Genomic DNA, 23405 nt, shown 5'->3' with positions numbered 1-23405 from the left:
AAAAACAATATTATTTCATTCCCAAAATATTTAATAAAATATAGGTAGAACCAAGAGGAAGTCACTAGTCAAGAACCAAAAATAAACCAAAACGGACAATGGTAACTATTTTACCACCAACATTGAATAATTTGTAGTCATGAATGGATAATGGTAAATTATTTACCACCCAAAAAACTACCCCTTCCCCTATTTTTAAATAAATTTTGACCAAGAATATGAAATAAGTGACCCACAATTACCCAAAATCCACTTCAACTTTGTAAAAAAAATGCATACCAGCTCGCATTTGAATAAGGGTTAACAGATGGATAGCGATTAATCCCAACTTAACAGTTTTATAGCCATAAAAGTTGGCTCAAGCGTAACTACCTATTTTTTGAAGAAGTGACTCTGGATTCTTCTACAGACACATTTTTGGGGTAAAAACCTTTCCTTTAATGAAATGAAGTTTAGAACTAGGCTTTTAAATGGTGCCAATATTGGTGGGAAGTGGGGATGCATACGTTTGAAAGTGCTTGTCGCGGGAGGGTCGATTTTTGTGATGACCAGTGTAGTTGCTGCAAACTAATTATTATGCTTCTAATTAAGCTCGGAATAAAAGATTTCGCTCAGTTGAGTTTTCTTTCAACCAAACTTAGCGTGGAAAATATTGCAAATAATGTCGTCCACACAATAGCTGTAACAACTCGCCCAGATCCGGTTATTATCTACTCTTTATGAGGTTTAGTACGTTGTAGAAATAATTACGTAGCCATAAATAATGTTGTGTGCGTGATCTGCGCATAACCAAGCGCCATAAAGAGCATTCTGGGGCCATTTAGCGGGCATAGACATTGATATGAGGCAGCTCTTCACTGTGGCCGCGCCCTTTCATGGGAATTTTATTCCGGTGACACGACTAAATGGGCAAATTATTCAAGTTGGCACTAACAAATTGCATGTAGGTGCAAATGTAGGGCCCGCGTGATTTGTTTCGTGCCGCTCGCAACAGATGTCGCTGTTCGGAAGTAGGCTAATCCTGAATTTCTAAGAAGCACAGGGCCTTATATTTTCGAAAATGTTAGCGTGCTGATTTTATGGGCCATTTTATTTCAATCGGGTACGGTTACTTTGTTAAAATTTTGCAAAAAAGGTGTTTGTGGAATTTTCTTACCATTTTTTTAACTAAGAAAGTTTTTTTTACTCACTACATTGCTGTTTGCTTCATAAAAATAAAATTTTCAAACCTGAATTTTAAACGGCTAATATTTTACAAATTTTCTGTTAAAATAGCAAGGAAAATATACAAGGAAAATAAATATATTTGGTAAAATTATTAGCGCCTACTCTGTTTGTATTACCGATAATTTTAATTTATATTTGATGAAACGTAATATATTTAACGCATAATCTTGTGTAAAAATCTTCGGGTTTCATAAGCAATAATTGGAGGGTCTATAAATTTTAGGGAGTACGTAGAACTCGCAAGGGGCGCTTATCTATGAGTGAATGTTTGTTAGTTTGTTTGTTCTGTTTACACGCCTAACATGTGGACTTAATTTATTTTAATTTTAGTAACATGTAGATATAACTGGATATTGTGTCGAAAAAATATTTGAAAAGGAAGTAAACCCACTACTTCCAAATAAGTATATTCATGCAATTTACAAAATTACCCAATATAATTTTTAATCTACGACTACCTACAACTTTGTGTTACATCGAAATCCATGTAGGCGAAGTCGTGGACAGAAGCTAGTGTAAAATAATTTCGCCAACTTTTTGCTCGTGAGTGCTCTGCTCGCTATAATTCGTGCCGAAAAAGAAAATGAGAAAACCTTATATTGCAAATTTATTATCTGGAAAGAGGCAATAATAGCGAAAACGGCACGCAATAAAACGTCATTTGATTTTATTTCACATGTTTTTTACCAGTTAATTTCTCGTATACTCTTAAGTACCAATATACGTTTCTTTTACCCACATTCGTAAATGTTTTTAAGGTTTGTTTCGCAATTTACTGCCGAAAACAAAGAGCGACATTCATTTGTTATTTCTTTTATTCCATCAACTTTTTCAAACAATGTTTTGTTTCTATACTAGATTTGAATTATTTCATAATCTGATATGAAATAAGCTATAGGTACATTGTTTACTTGTTCATTATTTCTAGAAATCAACTAAACATCTTATTTCTAAACTTTTACTCTGTGACCTGCTTAGTGCAGGCTAAGCCTATGGGCATATTTCCTTTAGCTCTGTACCGCTTTTTGTAGAAGTCTGTGAACAGGCAGATGAAGAGAGCGAGGTTTGACAGTCCGATCCAGTACGAGCTGGCGTGCATGGGACACTCGGAGGTGTAGGTTTGGATGACCACGTGGCCGATCACCAGCATAAATTGTATCTGAAAAAGAAATAAGAATAAGTGACTACCACCAGCTGGCGCTTAATAGCTTAATAGCACACGTTAATAGCTACGATAGTGGCTCCAAATAAGCACAAATATGATCTATCTATCGCATTTCGACACAGGCTTGCCTAGTGTGGAGTCCAACGTTATTAAGAGAAAATATGTAATTGTTATTTTGGTAATAAACGATTTTTTTATTTATTTGCACCTTCCAGGTTGGAGGCTTGGAGCCATATGCGAGTAAAGTCCTGTCACTCGAGTGCCGCCAACTAGTGAGCATTCGAGAAGAGTAAAAACGCGTTATCGATTGTAAACGCGTCATATGGACCAGCTTTATAATGTCAAAAAGTAATCGTGAAAATTATAGTGAATTAGTTTGATTTTAGAAATATCTTTGTCTATCTCTATCTCTATTTTTCGCATATTATTTGCAACTCAAAGCTACAACAGCGCACCCGCGGCCGAATGCTAGTGATAGAGTAACTTTGTCCACTTATTTAAAACAAAAGCAGATACTTCCAAAGTGGACACCGAAAACAAAAGCAATAACCATGCTTGGATAATATCACAAAGTATACAGTTCCCTAATACAAGTCTGAAAGTTCTTTGAAGTTGTGATGTTTCCAAAGAACGCTCGCCTCTTTAAGCACTTTAGGATTGCAAAATATGTAAATTGTTGGAAAGCATACAATATAAGATTGTTGCTTTACAATTATTAAACAAATTCTAAACTGATTTTAATTTATAGAGTTTGTGTCTTTTTTATTTTTTTGGTAGAGTTCGATTTTAAATATTTGAGGTCATTTCAAGTGATATAATATGAATATCTTTTTTGTATTGAGTAAGTTAGGTTAATCAATAGAAATGAGTAAAAAAGTTATCAGAAAATAAATTAGATCCAAGGTTGTAAGATCACCGTAGTAACGCTACACGTTACAGAAGCGCATTGTATTGCTACGGTGTTTCGTAGTCCGTAGCCTACAGACAGACTACAGCTACGAAGATCATACTGCGCGTGAGTGCAGTGCAATACAAAATGTATATCGTAGTAGCAACTCTTCATTGTAAATTGTACTTTCTACTTGGTTAATGTAAAAGTTGCATTTCAATTTACAAACTTTGTGTAGGTATGTACTAGTTAGTATGTTGCACATTGAATCACAATTTAAGGATGATCTTTGAAGAGAGAGCTTATTTTATAAGGTGTTCTATTTCTATTGTTATTCATTTTTTGACGTTTATTAGTATGTTTCATAAATAAACTCTTTCGTGCTAATAGACTTGTTCGAGTACGATTATTAGGGTGAGTATTCATTGAAACGAGACGCGCGAAAAGAAGCGGGACTACGAAATATAGACGGGTGTGTCTACTATTGTGTACTATAGTTTAGTTAGGCCAATGACCTATCGCTTCTTTTCAGAATCTTCCCGTTTTGAAGTCTGCGTAGGAGAAAAATAATGGATAACCAAATCTGCAAGGGATTGTGGTGCTTGAATTTAAAAGGGCTACGGACGGAGCCTCGCTAGTACTGAGACTTAACTAAAATTCTCTCGACATAGCAATCCTTCACATAGCTTCAGTAGACGCACCTTTATGTCTGCAACTCAGAGTTAATTTTCTTAGAAACAAAAAGGTTGATGAGGCCCCGTTTATTTACTTAAAAGAGCTTAGCTCCGCGCATTATTACAGAAAATTGATAATTTCCCTCGCATAATGTGCTCCGCGAGTCAAGAGAGCGAGTTCATAGAATTTATTGTTTTTGCTTTGAAGAGTTAATTATTGTCTTTTAAGTTACGGCTTGCAATTAAGTCTGATAAAAAGATATACAGAATAGAGGTCTTTAAAACTTAAATTAAAAATAAATATATTTGAATAGCGAGGCGTGCACTTGGGTCTTTTACGGTCAATAATAGCACAAATGTTCGCTGAAATTAGATAATGGCCTAGTCATTCGTAATCATCATACTCGTACTTTATGCAATATACAGTACATAGCGTAAATACTTTGATGTCTTTGACGAAAACAAAGATAACGCACTTACCAACTGCATCATAGTCAAGTACTTCTTCCACCACAAGTACCTTGCGTACCGTGGTCCCAGGGCTGCCACTCCATAGTACGTGTACATGACCGTATGTATCAGACAGTTCATGACCGCCATGAAGGCCCAGTGGTCCGACGGGTCGTATTTGAGACACACCCACGTGATCACCACCATGAACGAATGGTGGTACACGTGGAGAAACGTCACCTGGTTGTACTTCTTGCGGATGACGAAGAATATCGTGTCGAACAGATCTAGGATCTTTGTGGCCATGTACTTCCAGTAGAGAGCGGCGATTGTCTGCAATAAAATATGAATGCATCTTTGGAGTGGATAGAGTAGTACTGTCTCGATCCGGAGATTCGATTCCCAGGTGGGACAAATTGATGAATCGCTTTGTGATACGATATTGCTTGAAGTTTAAATTTAATTGATGGTCTTTGGGGGCTACCTCACGTTAGTCTGGCAATCTGAGCCATGTCAGAAGCTCAAAGTCTGACCCCAGATTTGTGACCTCTATTAATATTATTACTTCGTGCTATTTTATCCAAAAATTCTAAAGGTCAATAACTGTCATTTCCATCATCTAATTCATGGAATCGAAATCAAACTCCGATAATAATATTAAGATACAAATAAAAATGTTATGCCAAATCTCATAATCTTATTAAACACCCACGTAAATTGCTCACAATACACTTACGTATAATGTTACTTCATCATGTTCACATTTTCTGGGAAATAGACCCTTATCGACAATGTAAGAAAAGAACTGAAAAGGAGAAAAATATTATTAGATGCTTAATGGTTATTTTGCTACGCAATAAATGTTGTGATTGACTCTCAGAATTAATTTGTCAAAGGCTCAATATGATTCCAATTGCAATCATGATTTAAGACTTTAATCAACGTAATAAATGGCCCATTCATTGAGCTTAAATCACGAATCAGGGAACATTTTTTGTCGACAGCCAACCATTCTTTTAAATCCGAGTTTATATAAATCTACCCATTGGGTATTCAATGTAGAGATTCAGTGCCATTTCAAAACTGTGGTTTTTGTACGATTCACAAGGGTATCATCGTGTGCAAATACTGACATTAATAAAGGGAAGCATAAAGACTGTGTTATTCAATATCTAAGCTGTAAGCGTTGCATCCAATTAGCGTGTGATCAAACAACGGGGCGGTATGTTAGGATTATAAGCTAGATCAGAAATTAAGATTAAAAAGTTAAGTGAAAGGTTTACAGGAAAACTTTCAATATAAACATGTTCTGAAAATTATCTTCTTGTTTTGAACATGTTTAACAATGATTGCTGTAGGCTACAGTTATGAGCGCATGCATTTGATGCCTCTATAATGAGTTTCCAATTAGCGAGCGTTGAGCTATCCAGTCCAGTGTTGCTTACAAATTAGAATTGCATTTAAACGCGATATAAAGGTAGAATATCAGTGGAAGTTAATATTCATTTCCACTTCAACATTGACATGAGAGAGTATGAGAGCGTAATAAAAATTATTTTACTTTCTGATCGACTACATAATTTTACGTGACTGTTTCAAGTAGTTTTAGATAATTTAAAACAATAAATATTATTTTACTTTCTGATCGACTACATAATTTTACGCGACTGTTTCGAGTAGTTTTAGAAAATATAAATCAAGAGATACTTCTAAGTATTGTTTGATAATATACAAAACCAAATATTTCAGCTTTCTATGTCTTGAATCTTGATAGATGTTACTAGCAGTCAAACCCATATCAGACTGGAAATGTTAGGTACCTAAGCCTAAAGTTTTTAGATAAACTAGTCTTTTCTGACACGCGCAAGAGTTAGCTTAAAACTTATTTACAGTCGGGAAAACAACCAAGACTGTCCCTTACTAGATTCCAGGTAATATGTTTTATTTCTATAAATAAAATCCTTTCCCGATTGCTAGTAACCTTGACTCTATCTTACCTTATACGCTAAAACGGCGGAATTGATAACTTTGATCACGTTGTAAAATATGAGGAAGCCCTTTATCTGGACCGGAGGGCGGCCCTCCATTAAGGCGGGCCCGACCTTCAGGACAAAGGCGAGGTACGAGGCCAGGATGAAGAGCGGCTCGCTGGGGTTCATGAGGGGCCACTGGTCTACGAAGCGCACTGCCGGCAAAGGGAAAGTATCAAATTATACTTACATATGAGAGCATGATACTTAGCACGTAAATGAGACGACTTTCAAAACTATTTTTACGCGTAAGTTGCAAGCACAGCTAGTCTAAATAAGTATTAGAGTATTTGCCACTACTCATAAATAGATGTACTTTTAAGGAGTTGCTTCAGCTCTTTTCCCTCAGATTTTGTATACCAGCCGATATCTTCACTTTTAACCAACTCGGTGGACCAACATTGAGACCAAAATCATTAATTTCAAAGACCAGAATAATGTGTTCTTTTAGGAAAGTTAAACTTTGGGTTTAAAAGTGTTCTAGGTAGATAGGTAAGTAAATAACACTGTCGACGCCGGCCATCGAGATTTTTTGGTTTTTCTGTTTCACCCGCGTATTATAGAGATTGATGAGATTTACATTATTTAAAGTATTAACAAATATCTTACATTGTCCTTTAGGAAGATTCAATCCTACATGAAAGCACCACGTCATTGTCTTTTCTTTCTTTCTTTCCGTGCTTTAATTTATTGCATTCAGTAGGCAAATTTTAGTATTTTATCACTTACTTAACTGTCAAAAATCTATGACATTCAGTTTTTTGTTTTTCTTGGTCATAAACAAAAGGATACCTAAATATGAGTAAAAAGGTTAATATGCATAGCCTTTTTTTATTAATCAATTTGCAGTAGTATAAAAAGACGGGTAGGTATGTAATTTATGAGAAAATCAAATAAATTGTGACCCAAGGATCCTTTCTTAGAATTTATTACGAGACGTGACGTGTGGGGCACGTTTTTGTGTACATATAAAATATATGGATGTGTTCCGTTGGGTTTCAACGGAGAAGGTTCAGTACACTATACAATTAATGAGGATAAAGCTAAGATAATGCAGGTAAATTAGTGATTTCTTAATCAATAATAACATACGCAATGATTTGCGCATTTGCTACGAAAAAGAAATGTTTTTTAAACTTAGGGGCCGTTCAAGTATTACGTAAGCACCAAGGGGGGGTGGGGGGGTCTCCGTTTTGCTTATTTTGGATGACATAGGGGGTAGGGGGTCTAGATGATGATTACGTCATCGTTAGTTATTTACGTTTTTTCGGGGATTCCCGCAAATAATACATACGCGTAGGCACTCGCTTTGAGAACTGATTAGGGAAATTACCGCACATTAGGGAAATTACCGTGCGCTATTCACTTGTCTAATAATTAACTCTCGTTGCACTGCCCATTGAAATTTGAGAGTCGTAGTCCGCATATTATACGCGAGGTCGGTGTCCCGCGCGCGTGTTTTGTTTGGATACTAAACGTATTGTAAGCATTGAAAGTTATCATTTGTGTTTATGTTGATGCATAATTGATGCAATTATGTTTGTTACGTTCTTTATTTCTGATTATATTTTTTTGTCCCTTACTCTATGTGTATCAGTTAAACCGAATATTTTCATGAATTTTCCTATTTTAAAAATGACAATATAAAAAAACATTTATAACTAAAAATGTTTACGTAAGCATAGGGGGAGGGGGTAAGTGCTTTGCTTACTTTTGATGACAAGGGGGGCGGGGGGGGTAAAAAATGGTAAGAAATCTGCTTACGTAATACTTGAACGGCCCCTTAAAGGAACGTCGTGTTTTATTAGTACCTACTCGTAAATATTGTTCGGGAAAACTCTTTAAATAATAGTTATTTTTATTTTTCTTTGTTTTTGGTACTTTAAAAATTACATTTTGCTTCAGTAGAAAAATACAGAACCCTGAAACGGTTATAATAAAACGTGTAAAAAGGCTAATAACAATTTGGGATGCGTGTGCTTGTGTCGGCGATAAGGATTCCGGGGGCTACGAGATTGATAGAGCCTGCTGCCGTCCTGTCACTAATTTATCGACACTCGATAAATATCGATAATATGTTCGGATTTTTTATCGACACGTCATAAATATCGATATGCTGGGATGTTATTGGGTAATGTTGATATTGATAACATGGCAATAGCTAATATTAATGTAGATCTAAAAAACATCAAAGGATGTGACAAGGCGTTTTGCCCAAGGGATAATTTAATTTAACACAATTTTCATGATACGGATGGTTACTTACTGAACAGAAACGTTTTCGAGTGGCGACTACACATTAGAAGATTTAATGTGAATTTGCTTCCCATTCGGTGGACCAATGATCTGGTGAAGGTCGCGTGAAGAGCCCGAATGCGGGCATCGCGGGTCACGGTCGGTTGGAAGGGGCCTCTCCTATGGATTTCCAAGAAAGTTTTCGCACAAAAGATAGTTTAACAAAAGGTGCCTCATCGATAATTACACATCACCATTTGACGACAGATAACAATTTGTTGGTTCACCGATTTTAAACGAGGGTTTAGTTTAGTGCCCGCAAGTCGTAACACGAGAACCGCTGAAAAGCGGTTAGAAGACGAGGTTTATGGCTAATTAAAAGGGTTCGGATATCGGTGTAATATTTGAGAAATGAATATGATATGATGAAGGACCATTAAGGTTGGCGCACATTTAGCAACCCGGAAAGACATAGTAACAGGGTAACAGTGTCAACTCGAGGCGGTCAGTATTCTTTGTATGAAACTTCATAGTCTTCATACTGCAACGTTCCGCACCGTCGTAAACGCGTGCATCATTATGACAGCTCGCGAAAAGCGATACGGTGTTGTTGATCCCTTTCCGAGTTGATAAGTCTGCTAAGAGCTTTAGTGCCCTTTTCCTGTGATGCGGATTTATTTCGCATCACAGGAAAAAGGCACTTAAATAAAATAAATAATTAATAAATATCCTTGGACATTTTACACTGCGCCGCTAGCCCCAAACTAAGCAAAGCTTGTACTATGTTTGTCACGACCAGTAATAACTCCGCGCTCTTGGGTAAGTTAACAAGGAAGGAATCAACTAAGAATTAATTTTAAAAATACAAGCCTTTATTATTCCTTCAGTCTTTCGCTTTTATTAAAGGAAAACCTCGTTGAGATCATTTTGAAACTAACCGAGGCTGACAAAGAACACACAAATGTATTCTTTGAGTAATAAAGTTTGATATTCAATAGTACTATTTTTTATTACGGCATTATACTGCTACTATGTATTTTTTACTATGCAAAGACAGTGATGCAATACATAAAAGGACACATTGTTTATTATGTCATCATTAAACATTCATAAATTCTATGTAGGTACTCCTACCTATTCTATAAAAATCTCACTAATTAGGTAAAACGATTAAAACGTTCCTCCCCAAGTTTAATCAGTCAAGTAAATAATTCTGGGCTGGAAACTTTAGTTAGTTCGTAGTTTCAATTTCCAGATAATTTCAGAAGTTGCCCCGATTACCTAAAACGTGTTATTGACAAATTACAACTGCGAACGTTCGCGTGAGCCAATTTATTGTTTCCTGTTTTGTGATCTGTTCGCGAAATCACATTATAAGTTGGAGAAGCGCGCCGACCAACACCAACTCTGGATATACTCATTACTCACCTTTGGACTTATACAGACTGTGAGGGAAAGTAGGTTACACGCCTTGGAACTTTTAGTACCTATAAGAATAAGAATACATTTGTTACTGTATAGAAACTTAGCCTACATATTACATAGGCTGAGTTGCACCACCTAACTTTGACCGTAACTACAACGATAACCGGTGCATTTTGTATGGAGTTTGACAGATTTTTGACGTTTGTCAAAGTTAAAGTAAGATGGTGCAACTCAGCCATAGTATGAGCACAGATTACTAATAAGTTGTTGGATTAGGTATACAATGAAGTTGTTAACATCGACTGCAGGGCCTATTCGCTTCTATAACAATTTATAAAAGAGTAGAGTACGAGTATCAGGCATTATAATTTCGTTGTTGTTCATTTATAAACCACGAAGAACTTTTGCTACGCAAAGTGATTTTCAAGAACTTTCTGCTTGTGGCTAAAGGCTAAAGTTCTGCTCAGATTTCCTACAGGCTATGTGATCTAATGCGGGACCGTAGCAGAGAACATGGCAACACAACTACCAATACACAGCAACACAACTACAAATACTATTTATTATTTAAATACTATTACAACCCGCAGTAATTTGATAGCTGCGAGTAAACAAAACATTAATTACTAAATTCCTTTAGTAAAAACAACATTTAATTTTCATGTGGCGGTAAATTTTGTTCTTCTAACTAGATGGTTTTTCAGGGTTGTTCGTAACCATGTTTGGGAAGAAAATGGGAACGGATAAGCAGAGCTTTTCCCCCATTCTCATTTACTCGGTACCTGATTGGAAAAGGTAAAAGTATCGTTAGTTGTGTAAGTGTAGGTACTTACTGGTCATTTTCCTGTAACAGTTTGCATTGTTTTTCGTTTGCAAAAATACGAGATCCGCATGTCTTGAATAGTAATAAAAAATCCTCGCAAAAGAATGCGAGTCATTTGTTTATTTTTTTTAACAATATTTCATATTAATTTATAAATGATATTTTTATCCTAAAAAAATGTTATTGCTCGAAATCTCAAATGCAGTTTGTAAATTGAACATACTTTTTATCTCTTTGAAATGTTTTTATGAAAGGCATATTCAAAATATTTATGAGATTCGGGAGCAAATAAAATATTTTTTTAAAACAGCATGGTCGTTTGAATTCGAATAGAAGTCTGACAGATCATGAGATAATTTAAATGTGTACAATTTTTATTTATTTTCACCGGCATGTTTTAATTATTCATATGCATGAATAACAGCAGATGTTATATCGTGACCATTTTTATCTAAAATTATACATTAAAATACCACTACACATAAAAAGAGCCATATAAGTTATAGTACAAATCAAGTGGGGATAGTTAACTGAAGAAACCAATAAATAAATTAAGTTACGTGCCCTTAAAGGGTGGTAGTTACGTTACCCATTAGAGGAAGGGTAACTTCAACGTCCTACTGGTTTCTTCAATTAACTATCTCCACGGGTTTTGTACCTAAAGTTGAAATCCAAAGTTAAATAAAACTTAGAACCACCACACGTCGCACTCAGCCGTGCAAGTTACTTACAGTATTTTCCCTTGGAACTAAAAGGATAGCTTTTAGCTAGACCTACTTCCCTAATGAAGTGGTTTATTCTGTAAAAGTATTATTAGAAAAGACGAAAGTCGTGAATATAAATTATCTCACTTTTGGTGTCACGTAATTAGTTTGCATGTGAGGGGCCTAGAGACTTATTTTTGAAGTGCAAAGTTTTAACTTTACGGGTATAACGATGAGTAGCAGCATGCGCCTCTTATTGGGAATGATTTCATCCCCTACTCATCCAAGTATGGTGGATTTTCCTGGGGTATTATTACCATGTATTCACTACCATAAGATACTGATATCGGTTTTTCCATGAATACAATTCGAGTGGCATTGGATCGTGTCCAATCAGGCTGAGTGCAGGATCTGGGTCAGTTGCGGTCTAACGCAGTTTTTGTCGCGATCCGACTTAGACTGTCTTTATTGCACATACAAGATATTCTTTAAGTATTATTTTGTATATTAAAGCTACGAGTTTAATGACCAAATAGTAATGTCAAATATTAAATTGACGTTACTAATTGGTCATTCACCAAAATGCTTAACCTCTCAGCCCCCAAGCGGTAGCCGGCTACCGCGTAACAATTGATTATCTATTGTGTCTAGATTCGCGGAGCTTGAAGGATTAAAATGTTATTCCCATTTAGATATTCTTCCAATCATCAAACATAAAGTGTAAAAATACCTGATAAATCTGAAAGAGGGTGATGCTGATGATTGGTTGCTCTCTTCCTACTCAGCCGAAAGAATTCAACTTCTTTTTCCAAGGCTTTGCTCAAGTTTTTCCACAATAACGGGCACTTCGCTGTTCGCATTACTCGCAGAAACATCTCATTTTTCCTGTCGATACGTTTTTAAAAAGATAAAACGTTTGATACCATCACTGTGAAAATAAGTTACAATAGGTCGAATGTGGGTCAGATCTTAAAACATATCTGTTTGATCCATCTTACCCGAGAGCCCATTTCACCCGACAAATGGTAGAAATATTGTCCTAAAGATTACTCGCGCTGATACGACACGCCTTTCAATTTGAAGTCACTGGATCGAAATGTTCTAGAAATGTGTATTTTCTACTTCGCTTACAAGGTAAAGGTTGGACTGGTCATGAACGTTTTGACCGACACGCGACGTGATTCTCATTTTCAGATACTAAATTATTTTTATTAAAATATAGAAATATAGAAGGTATATTATATATGTCATATTATGTGTAGGTAATCGCAACTGAAAAATGCCGAAATGATAAGTAGGTACAATCACAGGTACAATGCTGATTAGTAAATGTGAAAGAGGCCTAACTTGGTCAGCAATTTTTTTATAAGTCTGTATAATTTACCTCCAAAACCTTTACGTTTAAGGTTGGATAATTGGGGCATTATTGGAATCATTATTTTTCCTCTTTGACAGGTATATAAAAGGAATTCCGGAATAGATTTTCTTAGTCGCTAAGGTCCGGGGGTCAATATTTATCGTGCCTAATGTTATAAATAGAGGGAATATCAATATCAAATAAGAAATAAGAAAAAATATGTTTTTACATACTGTCCATTATTACTTATTCCCAGAAGCACACCGTGTTTGTTTATATCGAAAACGTGATTTCGGTCCGAGTCTGGGTTCCAAAGAAAATTGGAAAGTAAGCCGTAGTTTACACAGTAATCTTACTTTGAACAAACTGTGGCGCGTTTGAAAGCACTGCCTTATTGATGTTGTTTACAAAGAATGAAAGAGAATTGACTGTTCATATAGCCATTATTCTTACACACAATATAGCAAGGCATAGAAAGCCTGTAGGGGTAAGTAATGTGTCGTTCAGACGGCCCTCAGGACTTGAAGTAACATTTCTTTACATGATGGAGTAGAAATATTCCGTACTTTATTTCCTATCGGGCCAAGTCGGATACTTATGACTCTCATTACTTAATGAGAGTCATAAGTCAATCAAATCAAATCAAATCAAAATTATCTTTATTTGTTTAGACTAATTAAATTAGTTCTTGCAAATCGTCAAATGCTCTTAAGGAGCCTATACATGTCTCATTCTTTTTTTGCCCTACCAGCGCTTCGAGACAAACATTTGGCAAGTGCTGAGAAGAAGCGCCGCAACAAACTCAGTCACCACTGTCTGCCGGTTTAAAAATAAAAAAAGTAGGAAGTTACATACATTCAGAAGCAAGTTACTTACCACGCGCTCGCGTTGATAGAAGGTGGCCTTTAAGACGCCCATCTAGCACGAGACCGCGTGGCAGTTTTGAATATATTTCTTTAGTGCCGTGCTAATTTCTAGGTTAATTGTTGCGTTTTGATACATATATTTTATGTCAGGTATATCTTTCCTTGACCAGTCCCCGAAGGCAGCGCCTGTTCACAGACATGACGTGTGAACCAGCCATCGCTTCACTCGACCATATTATAGGGAATGTAACGACCCGCCTCACACGCCACTACCCCAGAGACATTTTAGTGAGCATGACAAGTCTAAGATATCCTTCTGGCTAAGTGCCAGATATAAAACTATTTAGGAGACAAGGCAAGAAAACTCTAGAGAGAAAAGCAAGGCACCATAGCAAAACCGTGTGGTAGTTTTAAATAAATTGTATATACTTATATTTAGTGCCGTGCCACTGTCTAAGTTGATTGTTAATTGTTATGTTAAAAATTTAAGGTAGGTATATCTTGTCTTGACCAGTCCCCGAAGGCAGCGCCTGTTCACAGACATGACGTGTGAACCAGCCATCGCTTCACTCGACCATATTGTAGGGAATGTAGCGACCCGCCTCACACGCCACTACCCCAAAGACATTTTAGTGAGCATGACAAGTCCAAGATACCCTTCTGACTAAGTGCCAGATATAAAACTATTTAGTAGACAAGGTATGAAAACTCCAGACAGAAAAGCAAGGCACCATAATATAATAGAAAGAGATGGCAACTAATGTATCTACTCGTATACAATTAATTAGGTACATTGTGAGAGCCTGAGAGACTTATTTCCAAGGTAATTTATCATTAAGGTAATCATTTGTAGTGTAATAAGCTTTTTTTAGTAAGTGTTCTTTAACTATACTTTTAAATTTATTAATGGGTAGTTTTTTATAGTCTTCAGGAACTTTGTTATAATAGTGAATACTCTGTCCCATAAAAGTACCATATACTTTTTGAAGTCTAAGATTAGGTATAGCTAATTTATTTTTGTTTCTCGTGTTAAAGTTGTGAACGTCGCTATTTTTCAAGTATTTATTTATATTATATCCGTATTAGTATCCGACTTATCTTCTCTAACTAATTAAATCGTTTACTAATAAGTCTGTGGAACAGCTGATAGTAACTTTCCTATCAGCTGTTCCACAGACTTATTAGTACACGATTTAATTAGTTATAGAATAGGCGAAGAATGAGCAAGAGAGGCAGTAGTCCTACTAACATAACATTAGTATATCAGAGTAAATAAAACCCACGTATCTAAACTATGTTATTTCAATCAGAACGAACAACCCGATTGATGTATGACCACAAAAAGTGGTGGGCCTACTAACTGCTGGCTATGTTGTGTTATTGTAGTAACGTTCTGAGAAAATATCTAGAGTCAAGACCCTGTCGGAAAATTGTTTTGCCAGCATTGTTCACATCACAACAATATAAGATCCTTGGTACCGTTTGTTATGCTTTTTAAAATCATTACTTGTTTTGATTCAGAATGTGTCTTGATATGTAAAGGTTTTGATGTGTGTGTTCTACATGGACGACTTCGTATTTGATTACGATAGAGCAAACGAGACTGAGTTTCTTATGTTGCTCCTTTTTAGCACTGGGTCACATTATTGGTGGTAGAGATAGTGAAACAATAGGTATTACTTGGGACGTGTAAAAGTGCTGTTTATTTCAAAGACAACTTTCAGAAAATAAATGAAATTTAATTAATTTATTGAAACATGAAATTAGTTTAGGACTGATTGAGTCTTTAGAATTTATTACTTGGTATATGTGTGTAACTGTACCTATATTTACTTACCGATGAGACAATAAATGCTCCTTGCTTGGCACAAAGCTCTGAAGGAAAACGTTTTCACGCTATAATTGGCTGCCATTGTGTTTGGCATGTATTTATTTATGTGTGTTTGCCGATTGACACGAGGTTGTGTGGTTCTTTAATTATGGATGTAGGGATCTTTGGAACTTCGGCCGTGTTTTAGTGTGATTAATTCGAAGCCAGTTACAGGGATCCGTGATTTCCCGCGGGCGAGAAAGTTGGGATGTTTGGGATGACTTATACTAATGTTACGGCATGTCGATTTGTTCTTTGTCATTGAAAAAAAGCGCAATACCTAAAATATTCCAAGCCAGCATTTAATTGTACTCTGTAGCAGAAACAATAACGAATGATGAACATGAATGTAGCTGAAGTGGCAATGGGCAGGGCACATAGTACGCAGAACTGACGGCCGATTGAGCATCAAGGTTCCGGAGTGGAGGCCACGTACCGGAAAGCGCAGCGTAGGACGTCCACCCATAAGGTGGACCGAAGACCTCATAAAGGTAGCAGGAAGGCGCTGGATGCCGGCCGCCACCAACCGGCCATTGTGTAATCATTGGGGGAGGCCTATGTTCAGCAGTCGTCCTATGGCTGAAATGATGATGATGATTTAGTGTACTCACAGAAGTCACAGATGACTGTCATCAGTTTACATACTATCGCATCTTACGTTGTAATAAGAATTGTAATAAGAGCGATTTTGCAACAAAAACATTTACCTAATCCAATGGGCGACTGTGCAATGTAATGGTTGACAACCTAAAAAAATATAGAACAAAGCTGCTCAGTATAACCATTTGTTGTTTAGGTAAATATTGTTCCCACGCGCTCTCCACACTCGTACTTATCACGCACGAATTACGAGTGTTATTTTCAGTGAAATGATTCTGGGGTGTGTTCGATGCGTATGAAATAATCGTGGGAAATCCATCAGCTGGCTGCGTAACATGATTACTAAGAGCTGCAGATGATTTTTTCTTGTCAATAGGTAAGTTCTCCTGCGGATCTCCTCATTTCTGATTCGATCACGCAGGGTAACTCCGAGCATAGCCCCTCCATCGCCCTTTGGGATGTATTGTTGGTGTATTATTGTTGTTGGTGGTTAAGTACAATAAGCTTATATAATATGGAAGCTTAGTTTTAAGAAATTATCAGTATCACTTCAGCTAATTTTCCATTTGAAGGTCTCTACATACCTACTTGCTTTATACATTTTGTAACCACAGAAATTTTATTGACAACCATAATGTGCCTACATATTGCAAACATGCGAACAACGCTGTTACCAATAGCAAGTCCACTCAGTTCATACAGTAGCATGTGGTTTTTGTTTTTAAAAACAATTACGCATAATCAAATTAACCATTGCTTCATCCTTTGACCCATTTCGGAATGGCACCCGAAGTGGGCGTCCCGAACCGACATCTGGTGCTTTCCTGTTAATTGATTATTGGTTTTCCCGTAAGATCTCCATTATGTACAAGGATAATAATTATCCAGAGCGGAACGGGGCGGTCGGACGTGCAACCTACATTGTAGGCAGTTACTTCAAAGAGTGTATTTCATTTCTGTAGGTCAGGGAATTAATGGCATGGACGAAATGAAGTGGTAATGAGAGGAAGTGGGACCGGGACGTGGGTGTTTGATGGCTCGCCCCGGTTATAACGTCGGCGTTGATCACATACTTGCAATACAGCGAAATGCGGTCACTGAATCGTGTTTGATTGAAATGTGGATTAGTTGGTTAATCAAATTGTCAATTTGTTACTGATCGGTAGAGAGATCGGTAGATCTATGTTGGAATATTGAAAATAGGTTGCTTCTTATTAAATGTAGTGGATTATTAGATGGAAAATCAGCTCCTTTTACACACAAAGTATGTAGTTTATAACATAATAATGTTGAAAAACACTTATGGTAATTGTTTCATTTGAAATTCAAATTTAATGATACTCAATTCAAATATAGGCCTTTCAGAGTAACAAATTCCAATGTAACTTGACATATCGCCACTTTGGAACAACATATCGGCTGAAGCTAAGGAGAAGTGGCGGAATGAATGAAATGAGCGAGTTATTTCGATTTCGAGATAAATCAGAAATACTAGATCCCATCAAAAACAATACTTGTCAAAAAAACCAAGTCTCGCAACTCAGTTGTTCTACGGTAAAAAGTTGTGAGATCCATGTAATACCAAGTCCAGGCCAGGAAATCTTTAACGTTTTACATAAATTATTGACTTGGCCATCGCACTAAATAATTTAATTTACACGTGTTTTCATGCGATGGCCAAGTCAATATATTTATGTAAAACGTTAAAGATTTCCTGGCCTGGACTTGGTATTACATGGATCTCACAACTTTTTACCGTAGAACAACTGAGTTGCGAGACTTGGTTTTTTTGACAAGTATTGTTTTTGATGGGATCTCATTTCTTTTTGTATTTTGTAGACAGCAGTTATGTATCTAGAAAACTGGACCGAAATTGAAAAATTTTACTCGACTTGGCGGTTGCACTACCGTGCCCCCAAATATCATTTCTTTTTGTATTTTGTAGACAGCAGTTATGTATCTAGAAAACTGGACCGAAATTGAAAAATTTTACTCGACTTGGCGGTTGCACTACCGTGCCCCCAAATATTTTAGTTTTTCCTTGATTCATACACCAAACACTACTTATATTCCAAATTTGAAGCTTCTAGGTCTGCTAGAAGTGCCTTAGAGTTTTGATGATCGGTGAGTCAGTGAGTCAGTGAGTCAGTGAGTCAGTGAGTCAGTGAGTCAGTGAGTCAGTGAGTCAGTCAGTGAGTGACAAAATTAAGTAACTTTGACCCGTTATAATTCTTAAACTATTGGTTCAAATTGAATGAAATTTTAAATATACCGTGTCTTTACAATGCCTGCATAGCTAATGAAAATTCAGCCTTCTAGTTTTATCCACAACGAAGTTACAGGCGGTCGAAAATGGCCTGAATTGCTTCGAGAAAAGGATGGTACGGCCGTGCCGCTTTTTTGCTCGACTTGGTGGGGGCACTGCCGTGCCCCCAGATTTAGAATAATAGATTTCCTTTTCTTAATCTTGTATTGGGGATGTAAACGGCAAGAGTCCATTGTATTGGAGCTCGTAAATAACGGCAACAAAGCCAAAATTTATAATCAAAAGCAATAAATATCACGAAGCGACCTATTTCGGTAACAGTTCCTCATTGTTCCCATTTTAATGTGAATTATGAGAAAACGTTTTTTCATTTGTTAAGTTAATGGTTAACGTTTTATTAAAAAAGTTTATAGGATTGGGAGCAGTGATTGCTTTGTGCCTGTTTATTTCTGGTTGCGAAAATATCGGATACGTACACGTGTTGAGACGGTAGGCTCTGTAAGAGGCAATCGTGATTATGGTATTTTTTTTATTATTTTTTATTTTTTTTATTTTATTGTTAGGAAAACAAACAGCATTCTATAACACATATAGAGTTACCAATTAAACTTCACATTTGCCAAAATAGTTTTCACAAATAGTTTATACATAGGTATCTGAAGCGATTTCGATAAAAATGGACTGTATAGCGATAGGGAGACTTCCAAAATATTTCTGTGACTTGGGTGAAAAACTTTAAGATTGAAAATAATGTAAAAGGATTGCGATCGGGCTTACCTGGCTCCTGAAGATGTTTAGCCTGATACGTACAATTCAAGTAATCCCCCAGTGCTGGGCCCAGATGAGTTCCTACCGTCCTTGTAGTAACGGCCACGCTGGACACCTTCACACCGCCTCTCACGCAATCGATGATGGATTTAATAAATATACTACTTTAAACTACTGCGACACTAATTGAGAGTAATTTCTATGCTTGCGCGATAATTCCGACAAGTTTAACCGCCTTTTTGGCGATTCGAAAACGAGAGCGACACGACGGCCGAATCCAAATTTTGCAACTAACTTTATTTGACATTTCAACCAAATGTTGCTATACGAAAAATATTAAATAATGCTACGACTATGGTTTCACATTTATGTCAAAAGTGAACATTCCGCCCACCTAAATACAACCGTATTTACTACGAAAACGAAAAAAAAGAATACGGCGAAAATTCAAAAAATACGATAAGGCAACAAGTGCAACTTACAAACTACGATACGATAGGTTTACACTCACCCTGTATTCGCGAAGGCAGTGTAAAGCGATAAACGAAACTTATTTAAATTTAATTTGATAAGTTATTTGCCAAAGGCAAAGGACAAATCTTAACGACTGGTCTTTTGTAATGACCAGCAGCAGTCCTCACGGTCACCACTCGACAAATTCCATCTAAGCCAGGATGTAAGGCAACGATACGACCCAATGGCCACTTTTGTGGGCTTAGTAGCTCATTAACAACTAAAACCATTGTTCCCACAGTTATATTAGCATTGGTTTTATCCCACTTAGCACGTTGCCGTAAGGTGTGCATGTATTCATTGCGCCATCTAACCCAAAAGTCCTGGTGCATCTGTTGGATAAGCTTCCAGCGCTGAAGAGCACCAATGTTTTGACCGACAAGATTCTCCTCGGGCATTATAGTCATGGGCTCTAATGTGAGGAAATGTCCTGGGGTCAAAGCTGCAAGATCGTTAGGATCAGAACTTAAGGGGGCAAGGGAACAAAGGCCGAGAATTTAACATCGCTTCAACCTGAGCCAAAACGGTATAAAGCTCTTCGAAGGTAAGTCGCTGAGTACCGATAACGCGAGCCAGATGTGTCTTAACCGACTTGATCCCTGCTTCCGCTAAGCCATTGAAGTGGGGACTCCCAGGAGGACTAAACGAAAATTTTATTTCCTGAGCATCCGCGGCCTTCTGCATTAAGGAACCAAGATAGTTACTTGCACCGATAAAATTGCGACCCTGATCCGATACGAGCTGACTACACCTTCCACGACGTGCGATAAATCTGCGCAAAGCAGCAAGAAAAGCTTCCGTCGACAGCTCAGAGGCGAGCTCGATATGTATAGCTTTCGTAGTGGTACAAACGAAAACGCAAATGTAACCTTTAAAGGTTTTAACACCGCGACCACGTCCGAGAGCTATATCGAAAGGTCCACCATAGTCAACGACAGAACTCGAGAAAGGCTTAATTTGGTTAACCCAATACGACGGTAAATTACCCATGAGTGGTGTGGGGGCTGGTTGCGGACGGACACGAAAACATTTAATGCAGCCCGAAACTACCGACCGAATGGCGCGTTTACACGACAGGATCCAAAAATGCTGTGCAAGGAGATTTTGGAGAGTTTGCGCACCGGGGTGCATGAAGCGAACGTGGTACTCCTGGATAATCAAGGAAGTGAGACGGTGTGAACGAGGTAGTAGCAATGGATGTTTCACTTCAAAATCAACCCTGGGATGAGCCAAGCGACCGCCCACCCTGAGAAGACCCGCTTCGAGACGAAGATTAACGATATACGAACATTCATCAGTAACAACTCGACAATAAACAACAGCACAGATTTGATCAAAAAAAAAGGCGCCATGAATCTCGGACGTCTGCAAAGGTCCGATAATACGGTTACCAACCGATTTAATTTTTAAATTATGAGCTAATCGAAAACAACACGAAAGAATATGTTTCACAGTGGAAACCGACGAAAATCGAAGTATCTGCAACACGAAAACTAAAAGAATCTGATTGTGGATGGCCACAACAGACCTAAGATTTTTAAGCAAAAGGTCAGGAATCTCTTCAAAACGCTTGAAGTCACCCGAATACAAGTCCGAAGGGGGAAGGCTATCGAGAAAAGTGCTACTGTTAGAGGTCCACTTTCTCAGATGGAACCCACCCGACGACAATATTTTGGTCAGTTCCATCTGAAGAGAGCAAGCCTCCTCGACCGAGTTCGCACCAGTGACTACTTCATCTACACAGATGTCACGCGACAGGATTTCGGAACCAGCTGGGTACTCCTCAGCAGAATCTGTGGCAAGTTGAGCCATGGTTCGAAGAGCCTGAAACGGCGCCGACGATACTCCATACGTCACGGTTAACAATCGATAGTCACGCACTGGTCCATCCGCACTAGGACGCCACAAAATGCGCTGGTATTCCACGTCTTCTTCTGGAACTAATATTTGCCTATACATCTGTTTCACATCTCCGGTGAAAACAACAGCATGCCAACGAAAGCGCATAAGCAGATCGAAAATATTAGTCTGAAGTTTCGGCCCGGCGAGTAAGGTTTCATTGAGTGAGACCGCTTTGCCATCTCTCGCGCTGGCATCGAAAATAACGCGGAGAGGCGTGCTGACAGATTCAGGGCGTAAAATACCGTGATGGGGTATGTAATAAAACCGACCCTCACTCGTGGGAGGAGGATCAACCTCTTCGAGATGACCGCGTTCTTTATAATCTTCAATGAAAGCGACATATTCAGCTCTTAATGCAGGACTAGTGTTCAATTTGCGTTCTAATGAGAAAAGGCGCTTAAGCGCAATTTCACGGGAATTCACAAAGACAGGTTTATTTGTGGGATCGACGAAAGGTAAGGGCACCACAAATCTACCTACATGGTTACGAAAATGATTATCGACAAAATAACTTTCACAAAGTTGGTCCTCCTTCGACAAGTAAGACTTCTGCGGAAAATTTACATTTTCTATTTCCCAGAATCTTTTAATGGAGTTATCCAACGACGTTTGTGAAATATTCGAGACGAGAAGGCAATTATTATTGCTACGACCGACAGGTTTGGGTGCGAGTCGATTGACGTCACATTCCCCCAAAATAATCCATCCAAAGATGGTGTTAAGAGCTTTGGGCTGACCAGCATTCCCCTTCCTAAGGCCCGGTAGTAACGAAGAAGCGAAAATATCTGCACCGAGCAGTATGTCTACCGGCCCTGGATGAGCAAAGTCGGGATCAGCGAGAGGTAAGTTCCGTATGTGCGACCATGCGGACGAATCAATAGGTTGGGCAGGCTGATCAGCACAAATTGCCGACAAAACGAGAGCTTCAAATTTTATATTTGACGACAGTAACGATTTACCAGACGGTTTCAGTTCACACGACAACGAACCAAGTGGCTGAGCGACAGAATTGCCAATTCCATTGACGGAATGTTGGCCACGACAAATATTAAGTCCCAGCATTTTGGCACAGGGTTCCGAAATAAAATTACAAGCACTAGCGCAGTCTAGCAGTGCACGCACGGGTTGAAAGTTACCTGAACTACTTATTTTTAATTAAAACCTTGACAGTCGAAAACAAGACAGTATTTTTACTAGTTATTGAAGTTAAAACGATATTATTCTTATCAGGTTGTGTACTGTCAGTTACAGATGAGGTCTGAGTTTGTTTTGTAAAATGCAATAAGGTATTGTGTGAGTTACGACACACTCCACAACGAGAAGCACGACAAGTTTTTACCCTATGCGTATCCGAAAAACACAACAAACAGAGATCATTCTGTTTAACAAAATTAAAACGAGAATTTATGTCAAGTTTTAAAAATTCATCACAAGCAGTGAGACTGTGCTGGCCACCACAAAAGCGACAGGTTGGACAAGAGACTACGAACGACTGTTTAGGCTTGCTTACCCCACTATGTTTACCCTTAAAAGAACCACCCGAATTATTCGACAGAGGTACGACAATCGACAGGTCCAGTGCCCTATATTGCTTTTCGATAAAATTAATGACGTCTGAGAACAACGGAATTTCATCACTAT

At 37.7% G+C, this 23405-nt stretch overlaps 2 protein-coding genes across 2 annotated transcripts; both read right to left on the bottom strand.

Moving 5' to 3' along the window:
* Positions 1–2024: 2024 nt before the first annotated feature.
* Positions 2025–7135, bottom strand: LOC135077825 (very long chain fatty acid elongase 4-like). Its single transcript, XM_063972363.1, has 5 exons — positions 7045–7135; positions 6403–6590; positions 5142–5210; positions 4436–4738; positions 2025–2386 (listed from the first exon to the last, which is right to left on the bottom strand). Exons 1-5 carry the CDS (start codon positions 7088–7090, stop codon positions 2186–2188), a joined length of 807 nt encoding a protein of 268 aa, XP_063828433.1. The 5' UTR covers positions 7091–7135; the 3' UTR covers positions 2025–2185.
* A 12774-nt stretch (positions 7136–19909) lies between these two features.
* LOC135078303 (uncharacterized) lies at positions 19910–22826 on the bottom strand. The gene is made up of 2 exons (XM_063972901.1): positions 21521–22826; positions 19910–20304 (listed from the first exon to the last, which is right to left on the bottom strand). Exons 1-2 carry the CDS (start codon positions 22824–22826, stop codon positions 19910–19912), a joined length of 1701 nt encoding a protein of 566 aa, XP_063828971.1.
* Positions 22827–23405: the final 579 nt, after the last annotated feature.

This window comes from Ostrinia nubilalis, chromosome 14 (genome assembly GCF_963855985.1).
Source record: "Ostrinia nubilalis chromosome 14, ilOstNubi1.1, whole genome shotgun sequence".
Lineage (NCBI taxonomy): Eukaryota > Metazoa > Arthropoda > Insecta > Lepidoptera > Crambidae > Ostrinia > Ostrinia nubilalis.
This window is presented reverse-complemented; position numbering and strand designations above follow the sequence as displayed.

Bases quoted from the DNA above. Each gene is read 5' to 3' on its own strand.
- LOC135077825 (XM_063972363.1), bottom strand. From the start codon at position 7,090: ATGACGTGGTGCTTTCATGTAGGATTGAATCTTCCTAAAGGACAAT. The intron at 6,591-7,044 runs GTAAGATATTTG...CTTTGCCGGCAG, and splicing joins GAATCTTCCTAAAGGACAAT to TGCGCTTCGTAGACCAGTGG. The intron at 5,211-6,402 runs GTAAGATAGAGT...TCTCCTTTTCAG, and splicing joins CCGCCGTTTTAGCGTATAAG to TTCTTTTCTTACATTGTCGA.
- LOC135078303 (XM_063972901.1), bottom strand. From the start codon at position 22,826: ATGCTGGGACTTAATATTTGTCGTGGCCAACATTCCGTCAATGGAATT. The intron at 20,305-21,520 runs GTGGGTTCCATC...ACGATCTTGCAG, and splicing joins GACCAAAATATTGTCGTCGG to CTTTGACCCCAGGACATTTC.